The sequence below is a fragment of the Indicator indicator genome, chromosome 4 (genome assembly GCF_027791375.1).
Source record: "Indicator indicator isolate 239-I01 chromosome 4, UM_Iind_1.1, whole genome shotgun sequence".
Classification (NCBI taxonomy): domain Eukaryota; kingdom Metazoa; phylum Chordata; class Aves; order Piciformes; family Indicatoridae; genus Indicator; species Indicator indicator.
This window is the reverse complement of record NC_072013.1, coordinates 33720506-33739424: the sequence shown is the minus strand read 5'-3', so window position 1 is coordinate 33739424 and position 18919 is coordinate 33720506. Positions and strand designations below refer to the sequence as shown.

At 44.4% G+C, this 18919-nt stretch overlaps 1 protein-coding gene across 3 annotated transcripts in view; it reads right to left on the bottom strand.

Annotated features, from left to right (window-relative positions):
- POLE2 (DNA polymerase epsilon 2, accessory subunit) overlaps positions 1–18919 on the bottom strand; it is a 32740-nt gene that overhangs the window by 547 nt on the left and 13274 nt on the right. For 2 of the 3 annotated variants that reach the window (XM_054400362.1, XM_054400364.1), the window contains 13 exons: positions 18715–18789; positions 16894–16977; positions 14946–15002; positions 14506–14554; positions 12805–12877; positions 12094–12266; positions 8127–8216; positions 7896–7950; positions 5617–5676; positions 5447–5524; positions 4473–4581; positions 839–1015; positions 655–722 (listed from right to left, as the gene is read on the bottom strand). In XM_054400362.1, the coding sequence (XP_054256337.1) occupies positions 655–722; positions 839–1015; positions 4473–4581; positions 5447–5524; positions 5617–5676; positions 7896–7950; positions 8127–8216; positions 12094–12266; positions 12805–12877; positions 14506–14554; positions 14946–15002; positions 16894–16977; positions 18715–18789 (1148 nt within the window). The remainder of the gene's footprint in view (positions 1–654; positions 723–838; positions 1016–4472; positions 4582–5446; positions 5525–5616; positions 5677–7895; positions 7951–8126; positions 8217–12093; positions 12267–12804; positions 12878–14505; positions 14555–14945; positions 15003–16893; positions 16978–18714; positions 18790–18919) is intronic. The other variant, XM_054400363.1, reaches the window with a different exon arrangement.

Here is an 18919-nt window from a genome sequence, read left to right as displayed (position 1 = left end):
TGGTTCCAGGGATGGGACATCTACCACCTCTCTGGAAAACCTGCAACAGTCTGAATCTCGGTCTTTTATTTTAAAACCATCATCCCTTGTCCTCTCACAATAAGCAGTGCTCAAAAGTCTGTCCCCATCTTTCTTCTTTAAGTACTGAAAGACTACAAGAAAGTCTCCATAAAGCTTTCTCTTCTCCAGGCTGAACGATCCCAACTCTCAGCCTGGCCTCTCAGCAGAGGGCTTCCAAGCCTCCCATCCCTGCTGTAGCCTCCACTGGCCCTGCTCCAACAGGTCCATGTCTCTCACGTGCTGAAGATTTCAGAGCTGGCCCCAGCACTACAGGTGGGGTCTCAGAAGAGCAGAGGGGCAGAATCCCCTCCACCCACGCTGCTGGGGATCAGTCCAGAATGTGATTGGTACAATTACCTTTCATTTTACCTATGCCCCATGCTTCTCATAATTTTCTGACTGTCATTTCTAATTTATTATTATTTAAGAATTTCTTACACTAAGTATGAAGTACTAGTTTATGTTAAACTATTAGAACACTCACTCTGTTCCTAGTATCAATTTTCTGTGCCCTTCTTGATAATGAGAAAGTCATCAGCTAAGGAGATACTTATGAAGAAATATAAATATCAACAAGAAACTGAATATATTTACCTGTCTTCAACTGTCTTGTTGGATGGGTAAAATACCTTGAATGAAAATCCACTTCTTGGAAATGAACCCTGCGAAGAAAAATGTAGACACCACCCTTGCATCAGTAAAATGCAAGTAGCAAGGAGACACGAAGTGAATGTGGCTGCACCCTCTTCTATTTTGGTGAAGCCTAAGGAAATCTTACAGGATTTATGCAAATGCAGTCCGTGTTGGTGACAGTGAAGGGGTCGTATTTATCTGCGATGACGAGCATGTCAGGCACAGGATAAACCCTCAGCGAGTAGTCGTAGGCCCAGTACACCGGGCTGACGTACAGCGGCAGCGGCGTCAGGTGTCCTTGGGACAATATGGTCTTCACGAACTGCAAGATAAACATCAAGAGTTAGTCTGAGCCACCTTCTAGAAGTCAATTGCATTCCTGAAGATGTTAATGCCCTGCTAATAAAGAAACTTTGAACCTGGAAATGGTTTTCTGGTGTTTCTCAGTCTCTCTGATTATAGAATCATAGACTCATAGAATCAACCAGGTTGGAAGAGACCTCCAAGATCATCCAGTCCAACCTATCACCCAGCCCTAAGCAATCAACCAGACCATGGCACTAAGTGCCTCATCCAGTCTCCTCTTGAACGTATAGAATAATGTATAGACTAACATATAGAATAACGTATGTCTAGAATAAAGCAGCACCTAACAGCAGTCAGGTGATGGTTTCTTTGTTGTCTTGTGGGTTTTTTTAATACATAACGTCCTTCCTGAAGCATATCAGCTAATATTTGAAGATACTGATCAGACTTTCCAAAAGAGACAATCTGATTAATTGTTCCTCCAATCCAGAATACACCAACACTGCCACAGCTTCCAATTTGTGGTGTTTGGTTTGTTTTTTTCTCTTCAGGGATTCCTAGCAGTACCAGTTACCCACAAAAACCACACTTAAACCTAGCATTTTTTCCTGGGGGGGCGTGTGGCAAATAATTTGATTCTAAAATGATTAACCACGAGGCTGATGAGGCATTGGAACAGGTTGCCCAGAGAAGTTGTGGAGGCTCTGAACCTGGAAGTGTTCAAAGCCAGGTTGGATGGGACCTCAGGCAATGTGGTCTAGTAGGAAGCATCTCTGCCCACTCCAAGGGGTTAGAACTAGATGATCTTGAAGGTTCCTTCCAACCACAGCCATTCTATGATTCATTTGATTCGCGTTTGATTCCTAAATTACTTCAATTCATTTGTCTGTTCTTGCAATTGTCCTGCTCCAGACACCAGCTGACCCCTGAAATTCCCTTTTCATCTGGCAAATCCCAGACAGAGTATTTTGGTTCTTGAAACTCTTTTCTCAAGCCCCTTGAAAGCTTTTATTAACTCTTACCAATCATGTAGCTGCCATTTGGCTCCATTCTCCCCAAAGGGCCAAAATCACATAGGGACATGGTGGAAGGGTCTGCTGTCAAATGTAAAGATTGCACCAAGCACAGGCCGAGTTACTCCACTAACACTATTCAAGGCCTGAAGACACTAATAATTCACTCTAATGTTAGGAACAAAATTTCCTTCTCTCATTCATCTCAAACCTTGAGTACTGTGACATGACATTCATCACTGCATCTTGGAGTACTGGGTTCAGTTTTGGAGCGCTCACTCCAAGAAGAATATTGAAGCACTGGAGAATGTCCAGGGAAGAGTAACAAAGCTGGTGAAGGGTCTGAATAACAGGTCTGGTGAGGAGTAGCTGAGGGAACTGGGGTTGTTTAGCCTGGAGAAAAGGAGGCTGAAGCCCTTCTGGCTCTCTCCAACCGCCTGAAAGGAGGCTGAAGTGAGGTGGAGGTTAGTCTCTTCTCACGTGTTACAAGTGATAGGATGAGGAGAAATGACCTGAAGTTGCACCAGGAGAGGTTTAGGTTGGACATTAGAAGAAGCTTCTTGACTGAAAGGGTTCTCAAACACTGTAACAGGCTGCCCAGGAAAGGTGGTTGAATCCCCATCTTCTCTGGAGGTGTTTCAAAGATGCAGGGATGTGGTGCTGAGGGCATGGTTTAGCACCAGCCTTGGTAGGCTTAGATAATGGTTGGACTCAATGATTTCAAAGGTCTTTTACAACCAAAACAATTCTTTGTTTCTATGTTCTTTTTCCACTGCTGGCTTGCAGGGTACACACACATACAGGCAGACATGCACACCAAAACCAAGGTGCAGCAGTATCCACAATAGGTTCCCTGCATTCACAAAGAAGCTGAGCACTATCCTGATGGAGTGAAGCAAGAGCTAAAAGAAGTTTCTAAGTTAAACAAACAAAAAACCTCAATAAAATAAACAGAAACAGACTCAATCCATCACTGCAACAAGCCAGTTCTGCCTGGATTTTTCTCATTCAATTATATCAGTAAGTCCCATCAGCTCCTGCTGTGCATTCATTAACTAGAACCATAACTCAGAGAGCTGTGGCCCTGTATCAAAAGCAGGATTAAGACTTCAAGGAAGAAGGCAGAAGCAGCAGATGACCTTTTGGAAAAGTGAGATGCTGCTTTACTGCAAATGTCGCTTGTTAATTGATCACTTCTTTGAAAAAAAAAGTCATTTGTGTGAAACTTTGCCCTTAGGAATAAGTATTTCTTGGAACAACATTCACTGCTGCTGCACATACACCAAGAGGCAGCTGCTTTGAAGTTCTGTGTTTAGGAACACCTGTGGTGGGACAGCCAGAATGACTGGATGCCATCAAACACAGAATTACAGACTGGTAGGGGCTGAAAGAGACCTCTGGAGGTCATTGAGTCCAACCCCCATGCCAAGGCAGGTTCACCTAGAGCAGGTCACACAGGACCACATCCAGGTGGGTTTTGAGCATCTCCTGAGATGGAGACTCCACAACCTCTCTGGGCAGCCTGCTCCAGTGCTCTGTTACCCTTAAATTAAAGAAGATCCTCCCCATGTTTAGGTGGAACTTTTTATATTCAGTACCATGGCTCCAGTTATTTTCCTGTCAAGATGGAAATGAAGGTAAAAACAGAGGAACAGAATCTTAGGATTATTAAGGTTGAAAAACACCTCCAAGGTCAAGTCCAATTGTTAACCCTGCACTGCCAAGTCCACGACTAAACCATGTCCTTCAGCACCACATCCACACAGCTTTGAAATTCCTCCGGGAATGGGGATTCCAACGCTGACCTGGGAAGTTTGTTCCAGGCCTTGACAACCCTTTTGGGGAAGAAATTGCTCCTCATGTCCAACCTAAACCTCCCCTGGTGAAACCTTTTCTCCTATTGCTTGTTCCTTGGGAAAAGAGGCAGACTTCTACCTAGCTCCAGCCTCCTTCCAAGGAGCTGCAGAGAGCCAAAAGGTCTCCCTTCAGCCTCCTTTTCTCCAGACTAAACAACTCCAGTTCCTTCAGCTGCTCCTCACAAGACCTGTTCGAACCTTTCACCAGATTCACTGCACTTCCCTGGACCTGCTCCAGCACCTCAACATCTGTCCTGGAGTGAGGGGCTCAAAACTAATCCCAAACTGTACTCATCAGTGTATCAGACCTCATCAGTGCTGAGTACAACCTCCTTTCAGGGAGTTGTAGAGAGCCAGAAGGTCTCCCCTCAGCCTCTTCTTCTCCAGGCTCAAAAACCCCAGTCCCCTCAGCTGTCCCTCACAATACTTGTGCTCTACACCCTTCACCAGTTTTGTTGCTGGTGCTTGTTGAATACTAAATGTACAGATCCTTATTATAACCCCTCTTGGTTCCTCTTACAACATGTGACAATACAGAGTGGAGCAACCTACATGCAGACCTGCCAAGGAGATCTTGGCAAGAAATACTGAACACAATACTCACATGGTTTGGAATGTCCATGTTGCTGCTAGGGAAGCGGATGCAATTTCTGCACATTTTGTTTACCAAATCTTCACGAAAGATGATTATTTCTTGGGTGCAATATTGAATCCTAAACGGAAAACATGAATTAAATTGAATACATGGAGATGAAACTAAAAGATAGGGAGCTGCATTATGAAAATTATCTCCTTCTAATGTAGCAAAATGAAAAAAGCACATTTCCGTTGAAATACTAATTTCCCATCTTCATTCTCTCCAAATTCAGAAAAAACCATGATGCTTCTGGTCTTTGCTATCAAGCTTTTAGCATTATTTCTATCATGACTAGTTTATTTCTTTATTCACAGAATCATAGGCTGGTTTGGGATGGCAGGGACTTTTACAGGTCATCTAGACCAATCCCCCTGCGGTCAGCAGGGACACCTGCAACTAGAGCAGGTTACTCAGAGCCCCAAACAACCTGACCTGGAATAGTTCCAGGTATGGGGCCTCTACCACCTCTCTGGGCAACACAGGACAAGGGTTTCACCACCCTCACTGTAAAAAAAAAAAAAAAAAAAAAAAAAAAAAAAAAAAAAAAATCTTTCTTCTCTCTACCCTGAACCTCCCTCTTTTAGTTTAAACCATCACCCTTCGTCCTGCCACAAACAGGCCTTGCTAAAAAGTCTGTCCCCAGCTTTCTTTTCAGTCTCTTTTTAAGCACTGAAAGGCTACAAGAAGGTCTCCCTGGAGCCTTCTCTTCTCCATGCTGAACAACCCCAGCTCTCTCAGCCTGGCCTCCTTGTGTGTAATATTAATGTATTTAAAGATAATTGACAACTAATACAAGTGAGGAACTCTAATAATTTAAAACAGTTAAGACTTTTTTTTTTCCAGAATTTGTAAGTTTGAAAAACTACACCTGCAGATGAGTCATTCAGTGAAAAAAACAAAACAAAACCAGCATGAAAAAGAGCAGTAAGTTCCACACTTACCTGCAAGGATTTGTGGTGAAAACTGAAAATGGCACCAGCTCTCTGAATTCCTCTGTAATATTTTCAGCCAGGGGAGGTCTAAAATAAACAGCAACAGATGTTACCAAGCAAGCCTTGCTTTAACTATTTAACTCAACATTCCAAAACTGGAGAAAATGAAGCAAACTGACCTTGGTAGAACAGAACCAGGACCGGGGTCTTCAGGGCCAGGAACAAACACAAATCGACTACTGTAAAAAAGTTCAAGGTATAACTTTTATCTCCTAGAAGTATCTAAACATTGAGTAAGTGCAGCCCTTCACAGATGCATTGTAAATAACCTGCTCTGAAGCAGAGATGACAGCTCTTCCTGGCCTGAAGCATCACAGAAATCAAAGCTAAGGTGTAAGATACATATCCATTCCTCCCTGAAGTGGAGGAAACCTTAAAAACTCCTCACCGTGGAAAAAGGATTGACTGGAGGAAGGGAGATTCATAGAATGGTTTGGGTTGGAAGGGACCTTCAAGATCATCTAGTTCCAACCCCCCTGCCATGGGCAGGGACACCTTCCACTAGACCAGGTTGTTCAAGGCCCCATCCTGCCTGGCCTTGAACACCTCCAAGGAGAGGGCATCCACAACCTTCCTGGGCAACCTGTTCCAGTGTCTCACCACCCTCACTGGAAAGAATTTCTTCCTAATATGCAGTCTAAATTTCCCCTCTTCCAGCTTTGACCCATTCCCCCTTGTCCTATTACAAGCCATTACAAAAAGTCCCTCCCCGGCTCTCCTGTAGCCCCCTTCAAGTACTCAAAGGCTGCTCTAAGGTCTCCCCTGAGCCTTCCCTTCTCCAGGCTGAACAGCTCCAACTCTATCAGCCTGCCCCTACAGGAGAGGTGCTCCAGCCCTCTGATCATCTTCGTGGCCTCCTCTGGACCTGCTCCAGCAGTTCCTTGTCCTTCTTATGCTGGGGGCACCAGAACTGGACACAGGACTCCTGGTGGGGTCTCACCAGAGCAGAGTAGAGGGGGAGAAGGCCTAGCTAGGGACTCAATGGCAATGGGCTCCAGGATCCCATAAAGGGATCCCAGATAATCCAGCAGGGTATCCAGGTGTCTCCACCAGGATAAAGGATGGAGGATAAGTACAGGAGATACACTCACTCACATCTCACAGAGCTCAAGAGCTGCAGCCTGTGGCCATTCTTGTTTCAGAGCCCTTTTTAGGAACTAGCTCTGCTGAGGGGCTCCTGTTACAAATTCCAAGATCAGAAGCCAGAAAGGATAAGCCTGGCTGCTTCCCTGGGTTCTACTTTCCTTTGTATATTTAAATCTCTCTTGAAGGGATTTAGTCCTTCAGGCCTGGAATGGGCTCCCACAGAGCAAGGACACAAGAAAGGATAAACAAATGATTCCTTTGCAGGATGGTGTGGCTTTGGCTAGTTCTCAAGCTGTGGAGAACTGTGTATGCAAGAATGGAAAAGACAGAAATGAGATGTCTCCCTGTAGGCAGCAGGCAGTGTTTCAGGTGACATTATCTGGGGCTGGTACGGAAGGCCTGTAGGTGCTCATAGCAGCAGAGAATCATAGAATTGTTTAGGCTGGAAAAAACCTTTAAGATCATGAAGTCCAAACATCAGCCCAACACTATCAAGTTCACTGCCAAACAATGTCCCTCAGCACCACATCTACACACTTTTTAAACACCTTCAGGGATGGGGATTCAACCACTTCTCTGCACAGCCTGTTCCAGGAGTAGGCAACCCTTTCAGAGAAGAAATCGTTCCGAATGCACAACATAAACTTCCAGTGGTGTAACTGTTTTCTCTGGTCTTGTCACTTGCCTCATGGAAGAAAAGACCAACCCCTGCCTCATTTCAACCTCCTTTCAAGGAGTTGTAGTGAACAATGAGATCTCCCTTCAGGTTCCTTTTCTTCAGTCTAAACAACCCCAGTTCCCTCAGCTGCTCCTCACCAGACCTGTTCTCCAGAGCCTTCACCAGCTTTGTTGCCCTTCTCTGGACATGCTCCAACACCTCAATGTCCTTCTTGGAGTGAGAAGCCCACAACTGAACCCAGTAATTAAGGTACAACACTGGCTTCAACACCAGTTTGCAAAGCAGTACTCTGCTGATTTCAAGGGAATTCTAGGGGAAAAGGGCTCACCCAAATACCACTCTTGGGAACTTACAGGCCATGTTTAATGCATGTGGGATACAGGGAGAGGCCATTTCACCTTTGCTCACTTATAGCAGCTTCCAAAAGCAGATTTTTATTTTAGGTAAAAATCAAAGCCTTATGCTGCTCCCAAAACAAACAGAGAGGCCTGTGATAAGAGCAGCTGCTATCTGATCATAGTACAACAATGGCTCACAACAATGGGAAAACACAGCATCTGTTAGGTTCTTAAAGTAATTAAAGCAAAGGTTTCACAAAATAAACACTTTTCCTTTTTTCATAGCACAGTGTACCTTTTATGGATATTGGGATATTCACATATAATATCTGCAAGAGCCTTCAGAGAACCTGGAATCAAGAAAAAAGAATCTGTGATATAACACTTGGTTAGACATTAAGCACCCCTAGACTTCAGTGCATTAAAAAAATGTGCTACCTAGAAAAGAAAGGATTTTTTCCTGCTCTATTTGTTTTGCCATCATTATGCTAATTTGATGCCTGAGTGTACACAAAGACTTCCCTACCTTTCAGTGATTGTATTTGATTTTTTCCATATGGTGCGGAGGAAAAATTTCCACAAAAGAAAAAGCAGGTTGGAGGTGCAGAGGAATAACCTGGGAAAACAAGACTTTCTCTGTGAGTACATCCATAAACTTCAGAACCTTTCAGCTTTCCCCTCCCTAGCCCATTCCCTGAAGCAGCACTTCAAGTTCTGCTGCTGTTAATACACTTGAAGAATTTTCCTGACACAGGCTTTTGTTAACTTAAAAATGATGAGGGCAAGGTACAAATGTCACTTCAAGGAACTCTCTGTTATTTACAGGCCCAGTTCCAACAACATTGTGTGTGTGTAGCCAGCTAACCACTGACCCTGTCATATAATGACACAAAGTACAATTATAATAAATTTAAAACCATACTCTTTGCTTAAAGAGAAAAATAGCAGATAGGTGGCGATGGATTGCTATCAACCTCCATGCATCATTCCAGTTCAAGGGCTCTACCAACATTTAATTCACTCCTTGGCATTATAAAGCATCAATAACTGAACTGCCTCAGTGTTTTCATGGAATCATTAAGGTTGGAAAAGGTCTCATCGACACCATGCCCACTAAACCATGGCTTTAAGAACCTGATGAATCCTCCCCATATTACTGATCACTCAGAAGCACATTCTTTAGAGCAAAGAGTTAAAAAAAATGAAACCAAATTCCCATCCTCACAATAAAAATAAAACCATCTACTCAGGAATTCATCTCACATCCCCTGTTACTCTCCATTTTCCTAACAGGCGGTAGCAGACTTGGATCTGCTTTGCTATTTTTCAATCCAGTTGGTAAATAGGACAGAACTGTTTATAGCAGAGAAATGGCTCATCAATGTTTTATCCTTGCTGAGCCACTCAGCTATTATTTTTAGTCTATAATTATGAGGTTTATTAATTGCCTATTAAAGAAGCCTGAAAATAACAAATGCAATGTTTGCATCTTTGCCAGGTGAGTTCAGAATATTAACCTCACTGACTAAAGTCCCTTTATTACTTCACTATAAGCCATCTTAGGTCCAGTTCAGTTTACTTCAAGGATCTTGCCAACTTTGATCAACATAAACTGGTTATGTAACTTCTGGATGAGACAGTGTCCTGGTTTAGGCTACATCAGAACTGGTTCTGGTCACTGCTGTGGCTTCCCAGCTCAGGCTCTGCTCACTGAGGCACTTTCTGAAGGTCAGGGCAGGTTTGCACAGCCAGGAGCTGCTTCTAGCAGGGAGAAGCTGATGGGGAGAGCTCCTGCCAAGGGCTGGGATGCAGAAAGGCTCTGGACACCAAGGGAACTGCCACAGCTTGTGCCCCACCTTTGAAGGCAGGAAGGCAGAGGTGGCACCTGAGGGGACGAGCAGACAGGACAGGTGACCCTTAATTGCCCAACAGGGGACTGGATCCCACGGATAGCATCTTCAGGATCAAGCTGAGGAATCCCCAGGGCTAAGCCTCTTCTTCCCTGACTATTGTCCTAGGTGGACTCTGTCCCTTCTGCCTTCCATTCTGGGCTGTGTGTTCCTGAATCCAGTTCCAGAATCCAGGTCCTGAATCTGGTTCCCATCTGCTGCTGAGTCCAGTCTGGGACTTGCCCAATGCCTGCCCCCAGCATCAGTGGTGCCAATGGTGCTGGGATTGCAGCAGGGGTTGGGTTGGCTCTTGGTTTGTGTCTCTTTGTCTCTATTCCAAGGGATTGCTCTTCTTTCCATCCCAGCTGGTTCAGTTTCTTTCCCAGCCCATCAGTCTTTCTCCCTTCTTCCCTTTCTCTTCTCTTTGGGCAGGCAGAGGGCTTCACAGAGAGCCTTTGTCACTTTTCTTGTGGCCAGCCCAGCCCTGACCCCTGACAGTGTGGCAATTTGTATTCAATATTCTTTAGGTGAGTTGCAGTTTCCTACCCTTAATTTTATGCTGCTTGTTTTTAAAGTATCCACCCTCTCAGGCTTTCATTCTACCTAAGACAGACAGAACGAGCCGTTCCAAAGCTGCTCTGGAACACAAAGAAGCAATTCACAGATCTCACAGATGCATGCTATCCAAATGTTGTCAACATTGCTAATGTAATGATGTGTGGAAGAAACAGTTCGTATTTTAAGAGTAACTGACATTTTTTGTAGGTAGAACCAGAAAGTACTGGAGGAACTGCTGATCTCTGATGAAGTATGAGGTTTTCTTTAAGCCTAGGAAGAACTTTCACAAGGAAGAGAAACATTCTTGACGCAGCACAGAAAAATGGCAGCTGTCCAAAACAACATTAGTACTGAGTGATTTGTGAAAAGGAATCACAGAATCAGTTTTGGTTGGAAAAGACCCTTAAGATCCTTGAGTCCAACCATTATTGAAGTCTGCCGATACTTGTGCTAAACCATGTCCCCCAGCACCACATCTACACAGCTTTTAAACACCTTCAGGAATGGGGATTCAACCACCTCTCTGGGCAGCCTGTTCCAGTGTTTCAGAACTCTTTCAGTGAAGAAGTTTCTTCTAATACCCAACCTAAACCACCCCTGGTGCAACTTGAGGCCACTTTCTCTCATCCTGTCACTTGTTACCTGAGAAAAAGAGACCAACTCCCACCTTGCTCCAACCTCCTTTCAGGGAGTTTCAGAGAGCCAGTCTCCCTCCAGCCTCCTTTTCTCCAGGCTTAACAACCCAAATTTTCTCAGCTGCTCCTCACACCAGAGCTATTCTCCAGACTCTTCATCAGCTTGGTTGCCCTCCTCTGGACCTGCTTCAGCACCTCAATGTCCTTCTTGGAGTAAGGGTCTCAAAACTAAACCTAGCACTCAAGGTGTGGTCTCACCAGTGCTAAGTACAATCACTTTCCTGGTCCTAAACTATCAGGTTACAAAGATATACTACAGTGTGACATTTAAAACTGTTGGAGGAAGATCCAAAAGAAATGTAATAGCAACCAGGAGATGCAAACAGCTGCCACTAAATTACTGTGAGGCTTTGCTGGCTTTGGGCTTGAGTTCAGTGGGATTCTACCCAAAAAGTGCAACAGTTGAGCTTATTCTAGCTTGCTCAAAATGGAAATACACCAAAAATGCTCAGAGCACTGCCAACAGTAGAGAATTGTGGCCTGACTTTTTTTTGTTTGTTTAAAGTGTACTTTTGAACAAAGGCTTACAAAACAGTAGGACATTAGGAAAACTTTTGGACATTAGGTACAATTTCTTCCCCTGAAGCAGGATGGCCAGGGCAGTGGTGGAGTTTCCATCTGTAGAGGGACTGAAAATCCATGTAGATGTGGTGCTAAAGGACATGGTTTAGTGGCAGACTTGGCAGTGCTGGGCTAACAGTTGGACTCGATGACCTTAAAGTTCGTTTCCATCCAAAACAATTCTATGAAACCATTGTCTTGTTGTCATTTGTCCACTGTCCAGCTTTCCCTGCCTGACAGAAATGTGCTTTTAAGAGACTACATGTTGTAGAGTTCACAAAGCTAACCCAGCTTCAAACTGTTGCCAACAAAGGCAGTTAGTTTTCTATTGAGCTATTCCCTCAACTACATCGCTATGGGATCAGACTTTCAAGCCCATGCCAAGCAGGAGACAGAGCCACAGACTGGGACCAAGGACCCCAGCAGGACATCAGATTGCCTTGCTGCATTCATCAGGTCCACTCATCCAGGCTGCTGAGGGCCAAGGACAATAGCACAAACTCTCTGAAAGAAGGATAAGAGTCACAGCAGTTCTCACTTAAAAGAGGGGACATTTAGACTAAATGTAACAAAGATATTTTTTAATCTGAGGGTGGTGAGACAGTGGCCCAGGTTGTTCAGAGAGACAGCAGATGCCCCAACCCTGAACCCATTCCAGTCAAGTTGGACAGAGCTCTAAGCAACTTACTCTAGTTGCAGATGTCCCTGCTGACTGCAGGGGGTTTGGACTAGATGACCTTGAAAGGTTCCTTCCAACCCAAACCATTCTATGATTTCAGGAATCACCTACCTGAAAACATTGTGTGAAGCTTTTCCAGTACTTCAGCTTGGTCCAGCCACACATCAGAAAGAAACACAAACATGGCATCTTCGTTTTCATCCTCCAGCTGCTTCAGTTTTGCAGAAGCCTTTACTGAAGCTGAAGAAGGCCCTCCAAAGAAGTTTATGTTCCCATAGAAGGCTCTACAACATCAAAATATGAGTTAGTTCTGTTTCCTTCCCAAATTGCTAGTTTTTATTATGATTCACTTAAATTATTTTAATTACATTGATTGGTAGCTCAGAGGGTATCAATACTCATTTAGCACTTCATGGAGAAAGCAAGCAAGAGAAGTGGCTGTCACCTAGACATAAAGCAGGGATGCTGTCCTGCCATAACTCAGCAAATGATCTCAGGGTAATACTTAACCTAGGTTCCTTCCCACATCCAGTCTTTGAGCAACACAGAATTTCTTATTTCCATGCAATAGTTGCCTAGTTTTGCAACTGAGAAAGGCTTAGATCTCAATTGTCATTAATATGCAGAACCCAAGAGCCTTTAGCACTGGTCCAAGCAGATCAGCACATCCCAGAATGGCTTCCTTAAAACTGCATGTATTTCAAAGCCTTTGGGGAGGGAGAAGAACAGCATAATGCCACAGGAACCACAAAAATAATAATGTGCATTCTTAGAATCCCAAACCAAAATATGAAGGGAGGCTGCCAAAAGTCAGTTTTATACCTCGTGGTAGCAGAAGGCTCAGTAGGTGGAAATCCAAAAGCCTTCACATGAAAAACTTCATCTTCATACCAGCCTAAGAGATTTTTGGAACAACAGAAGAACCTTTAGCTTTTATAACATCATGTCCTAGACATTAGTCAGACAGTTGGCAGCTGCGCTGGTCTCAGCCTCCATCAATCCCTCACTTGTGATAGCACCAGTCCCTGTGCTGATTAGTGGTGAACCAGAGCAGGGAACTACCTGGCTGAAAAACAGACTGAGCAAGAAACCAACTATTTTTTTAACTTCAGATTCCTTGGATGCCTTTGCTGCACAGCCACACAAACAACCTTCTCAACCCAACTGAGTCAGAATGCAGAGGAACAAGAATCATTTTGGCTGGCCCTGCCCTGGAAGAGTCTCTATCAAATCGCACCCTGCCTCAGGAACTGTCCCACCTGTGAGGGGAACAGAAATAATGTGTGCTATTTGTTCTTGCTATCATTTTGCTCCTAACTTTTATTTATTTCATAAATTATAAACATAAAGTACACTATGAATGGAGCTTTGAGCAACCTGGTCTAGTGGAAGGTGACCCTGCCCCCTCCAGGAGGTTGGAACTAGATGATCTCTAAGGTCCCTTCCAAACCATTCTATGATTTCCCATTTGTTTCCCAAATGATTTCAATTCCTTTGGCTGTTCTTGCAGTTGTCCTGCTCCTGACACCATCTGCTCCCTGAAGTTCCCCTCTTCATCTGGCAAATCTCAGCCAAGGTATTTTGGCTCCTGAAATTCTTTTCTCAAGCCCCTTAAAAGCTTTTATTACCTCTGATCAATCATGTAGCTGCCATTGGGCTTCACTCTGACTGCGTGAGTCTGCGATTCTATGATTACATGACTCCGTGACATTAGAAAATAGCCTGGGATTAAGTGTGTTGCACAGGCTAACATTCCACACACAGAAATGTCCATTATTTTTGCTAAAACAAGGCTCCAAATCATCAAGCTCTTCCATCATCTTAATGGGAAGCCTCATTAAAGTCTCTGAAGGACCAAAGCTTTGCCAACAGAAAGCAGCATTTCTAGACTGTTGAATCACACTGTTTGGTTTGCAGAATCATAGAATCATTTCACTTGGAAAAGACCTCTAAGATTATCAAGTCCAATAATTCTCTAACTCTACCAAGGCTGATGCTAAACCATGTCCCTCAGCACCACATCTCTGCCTCTTTTAAATACCTTCAGTGATGGGGATTCAACCACCTTTCTGGGCAGCCTGTTCCAGTGTTTGAGAACCCTTTCAGTCAATAAGTTTCTTCTAATATCCAACCTAAACCTCCCCTGGCACAATTTGAGCCCTTTTCCTCTCCTCTTATCACTCATTAGCAGGGAGAAGTCTCTAGTCTGTCTCCTTAATCTACTCATATTTCCTCCAAGCATGATTGAGCCAGGCTCACAAAGCTGCTATAGAAGTTCATACCTCACCATCATCACTGAAATCTAACCAATTTGGCAGAGCTCTCTTAACTCCTCCCTGCCTCCAGAGCCCACAAGGTAACAGGAAAGGCTTACAGCCAAATATCTGTCACAAACTGAGCTTATGGTCAAGCCCCATCAACATGAGACTTGTCTGTTCAGCCACATCTGGTAGACATATAACTGCAGCAACAGCCAGGGACAGGATAACTTATTACAAGCTAAGAAAAACAGTCTTGCCTTACCTTCTGCCAAAACAAAGCATGATTCAGTGTATAAACCACTGTGGAACTGGTGAGGAAAGGTTAAGAAATCTCTTTTTCTTAAATCAGGATTCTTCAATGAGTTCTTTAGACAAAAGTTTGCTTTCCAGTGGTGTCATATATTTGGACACTGCTGAAAGTTCATAGCCAGCCTTAAGAGAAAGGTAATTAATTAACTTGGTAGCTGAGCAGGTAAGTTCACAAAGGACTGGCAAAGAGGAATGAAGCTCCACTTCCATTAGGAGGTATATTAACCTTGGCCTAAAGTCTCTGTGAAACAGCTTCAGCAAACAAGTGACTCAAAAAGAAGGAAAAAGACAGAGCTGCAATTCTCAGTATGTCATTTTTAACATTGATTTATCCTTCAATTAAAGACTCTCCAGGTCTACATCCTCAACTTTCACACCACAGAAAAAGGATATTGTTTTACTTAGGTCTAGCTGGACCACTCCTGTAGGGTCTTCTAGGAAAAATTTCCCCTAAAAAAGAGGATTCACAGGATTAATTAATAACGAAAAACACACCCAGCAGATAAATTGTTCAATCAGAAGCATCTATCAGTCAGCACTTTTTTAATACTGTCATCTTAGAATACAGCAGGAGAACCACACCCAATGTAGTTTATAATCCCTTGTCCTGGTTTGAGCTAGAACAGAACTGTGACTTCCCAGCTCAGCCTCTGCTCAGCGAGATACTTAACGAAGTTCACGGCAGGTTTCCACAGACAGGGCTGCTCCTAGCAAGGAGAAGCTGACAGAGAGAGTTCCTGCCAAGGGCTGGGCAGCAGAAAAGCTCTGCCTAAGACCTGCTCCTCTGCACACCAAGGACACTGCCACAGCTTGTGTCCTACCTTTGAGGGCAGGAAGGCAGAGGTGGCACCTGAGGGGAAGGGCATCCAGGATTGGTGACCCTCAACTGCCCAACAAGGGATTGCATCCCATGGATGGCATCTTCAGGATCAAGCTGAGGGATCAAGCCCCATGCTCAATGGTTGGTGTCCCAGAACTCTGTCTCTTCTGCCTTCCATCCCAATCCCTGCGTTCCTGAATCCAGTTCCAGAATCCAGGTCCTGAATCTGGTTCCCATCTGCTGCTGAGTCCAGTCTGGGACTTGTCCAGTGCCTGCCCCCAGCATCAGTGGTGCCAATGGTGCTGGGATTGCAGCAGGGGTTGGGTTGGCTCTCGGTTTGTGTCTCTTTGTCTGTTTCATGTTCTTTCCATCCCAGCTGGTTCAGTTTCTTTCCCAGCCCATCAGTCTCTCTCCTTTCTTCCCTTTCTCTTCCCTTTGGGAAGAAAGAGGGGAACATGGAGAGCCTCTGTCACTTGTCTGGTGGCCAGCCCAACCCTGACCACTGACATCAATGTATCTTAGCACCTTCCCTCTGAGCTGTTTCAGTCTGGATTGTTGGCAACTCCCTTCCTAACAATCACTGTCCAATGCAGTGGCAAGTCCTAACACAGACATTGGAAGCTTGAGCATTTCAAGAAGGGGCATGCCTGAAAAATGGAACTGGTTCTAGTTGCTGACATAAAGCATTACAAAAAGAAAATATGAGTCAACATGTATCCAGGTAGCCAAGAAGGCAAATAGCATCCTGGCCTGGATCAGCAACAGTGTGGCCAGCAGGCCCAGGGCAAGGATTGTTCCCCTGTGCTCAGCACTCATGAGGCCACACATCAAATACTGGGTTCAGTTTTGGGACCCTCACTCCAAGAAGGACAGAGAAGAGCAATGAAGCTGGTGAAGGGTCTAAAGCACACGTCTTGTGAGGAATTGCTGAGGGAACTGGGGCTGTTGAGCCTGGAAAAGAGGAGGCTGAGGGGAGACTTTCTGGCTCTCTACAACTCCCTGAAAGGAGGTTAGAGTGAGGTGGGAGTTGATCTGTTCTCCCAAGTGAAAAATGAGAGCAGAAGTGGAAACAGCCTCAAGTTGTACCAGGGAAGGTTTAGGTTGGACATTAGGAAAAATCTGTTCACCAAAAGGGTTGACAAGGCCTGAAACAGACTGGCCCAGATAGTGGTTGAGTCCCCAGCCCTGGAGGGATTTAAAAGCCATGGTACAGAGGGACATGGTTTAGTGGTGGACTTGGCAGTGCTGGGTTAATGGTTGGACTTAATGATCTTGGAAATCCCTTCTAATCTTAATGATTCTATGAAAAAAACTCTGCAGTGAGAAGATAAGGACATTTTCTCACACACTAGCACCAAAAGCTTGTGGGAAAGTCTCTTCTTAAGTCTCACACCACTGGTGGGAGCTCTGCACTGACTCACATGTCAAGATAGAGTGGTGAGATGTTCAAGCCTCATTGTCTAGTCTACGATAACACTGAACAAATGCTGGCCTAGGTATCCACAATAAAAAGCAACCTACCTCCTTGAGCTGAGTTATCATCCCAAGCACAATCACTTCTCCCACGTTAGCTGTATTGCCCAAGAGAGTTTCTACTGTTTTCAGCTGGAACCAGAGACAAAAATCAAGTAAGAATTAAATCAAACTCTCCATTTATCTTCTTCTTAAAGCAGTGAGACAAAGCACCATGAGCAGATGTTTTTAGATAAGTACACAAACAAGCTATGAGAGAACTCAGTAGAAAAATCAAGGACACATTCTGAATGTCTTCAGGGAAGGGTTTCCAGTAATGGCTGTTAAAAAGAATATTACAGAACTGCTTAGCAAGTTGTTTATTGTCATTATTTTGCTTATAACTGGATGAAAATTGGGAAGAACAAGTGGCACTTTCTGCTGTGGCCTGCACCCATACTGTGACACCAATCACTTTTATCAAGGATCTCTAGATGGATGGCAGAGAACACTCCAGAGCAGTACAGGTGACATCTCAGAGTGTTGTCTGTAGTTTTGGGATAGACTTGGCTTGGTCTGTCAAGCTGCAGTGAAGAGAGAAATTTCTTCTACAGCACCAGCATGAGCAATGCACTGGCCACTGCTGGCAGAGAGGACAGGAAGCAGCCAAGGGAGAAAGATACCAAACTGGGAGGAGTAGCTATCACCTCATCAGGCTGTGCTGCCATCCAGTGAGACCTGGACAGGCTGCAGAGTTGGGCAGAGGGGAATCTCATGAAATTCAACAATTGCAAGTGCAGGGTCCTGCACCTTCTGGGGAGTAACTCCCTGCACCAGTACAGATGGGGGGTGACCTGCGGGAAAGCAGCTACATGGAAAGTGCTGGTGAGCAAAAAGTTCAGCATGAGCCAGCAATGTGGTCATGGCCAAGAAAGCCAATGATATCCTGGCATGTATTAAGAAGACTGTGGCCAGCAGAACAAGGAAGGTTCTCCTGTCCCACTTCTTCTCCCTAGTGACGTCACACTTGGAGCACTGTGTCCAGTTCTGGGCTCCCTAGTTCAAGAGACACAGGGAACTCTTGGCTACAAAAATGCTGAGGGGGGTGGAGCATCTCTGTGAGGAGGAAAGGCTGAGACCTGGGGCTCTTTAGCCTGGAGAAGAGCAGCCTGAGAGGGGATCTGAACAATGCTCAGCAAGAGTTAAAGGATAGGGAGCAAGAGGATGAGGCCAGACTATTGTCAGTGGTGCTCAGTGACAGGACAAGGGGTGAAGGGTTTAAACCAAAAGAGTGAGATTCAGACTGGAGAGAAGGAAGACATATTTTACAGTGAGGGTAGTGAGACCCTGTCCCAGGTTGCCCAGAGAGGTGGTAGAGGCCCCATCCCTGGAAGCATTCCAGGTCAGGTTGTTTCAGGCTCTGAGCAACCTGCTCTAGTTGCAGATGTCCCAGCTAATTGCAGGGGGTTGGACTGGATGAACTTGAAAAGTCCTTTCCAATCTAAACCATTCCATGAGTCTGTGATTCTATGAATATGTGAAAGCTGAGATGGGAACAGCACAGACTAAAGTTACAAAATTATTGTGAATTTAATGCTTAGAAAAAAGAAAAGCAAGGAAAACACCTCCAAGCAGAGGGAAGGAATGTGTAATAAACTCAACAGTTAATGCCTTTCCACCTCAGGAAGCCACATTTGTCTCATGGTGATCTGAGCCAAACAGCTGCATTTTTGACACACAGGCTAAAAACACTCAAAACTAACTCATTTCATTGATTACTCATATTGGATGTAAAATTAAGAGGTCACTGGAGAATTAATACTGCATTGAAGTGTAATACAAACACAGTTCTCTTTGAGAGAAAAAAAAAAAAAAAAAGACTTTTTTTACCTGGAATTTGCTCTTACTGTCATCAGGATGAGCAACAATCGGTGAAGGAGTAAACAACTCATGTCTGTGAGTCCTCTGCAGAAAACAAAATTGAAGCAGTTCAGTTTAAAAAGAAATGAGCACCACCAAAAAGCCAGTTAATTACAACCACTCTACAAAAGACTTTTTTTGAAGTTCTCTTACTCTCTTTTATCCAGCAGCATCT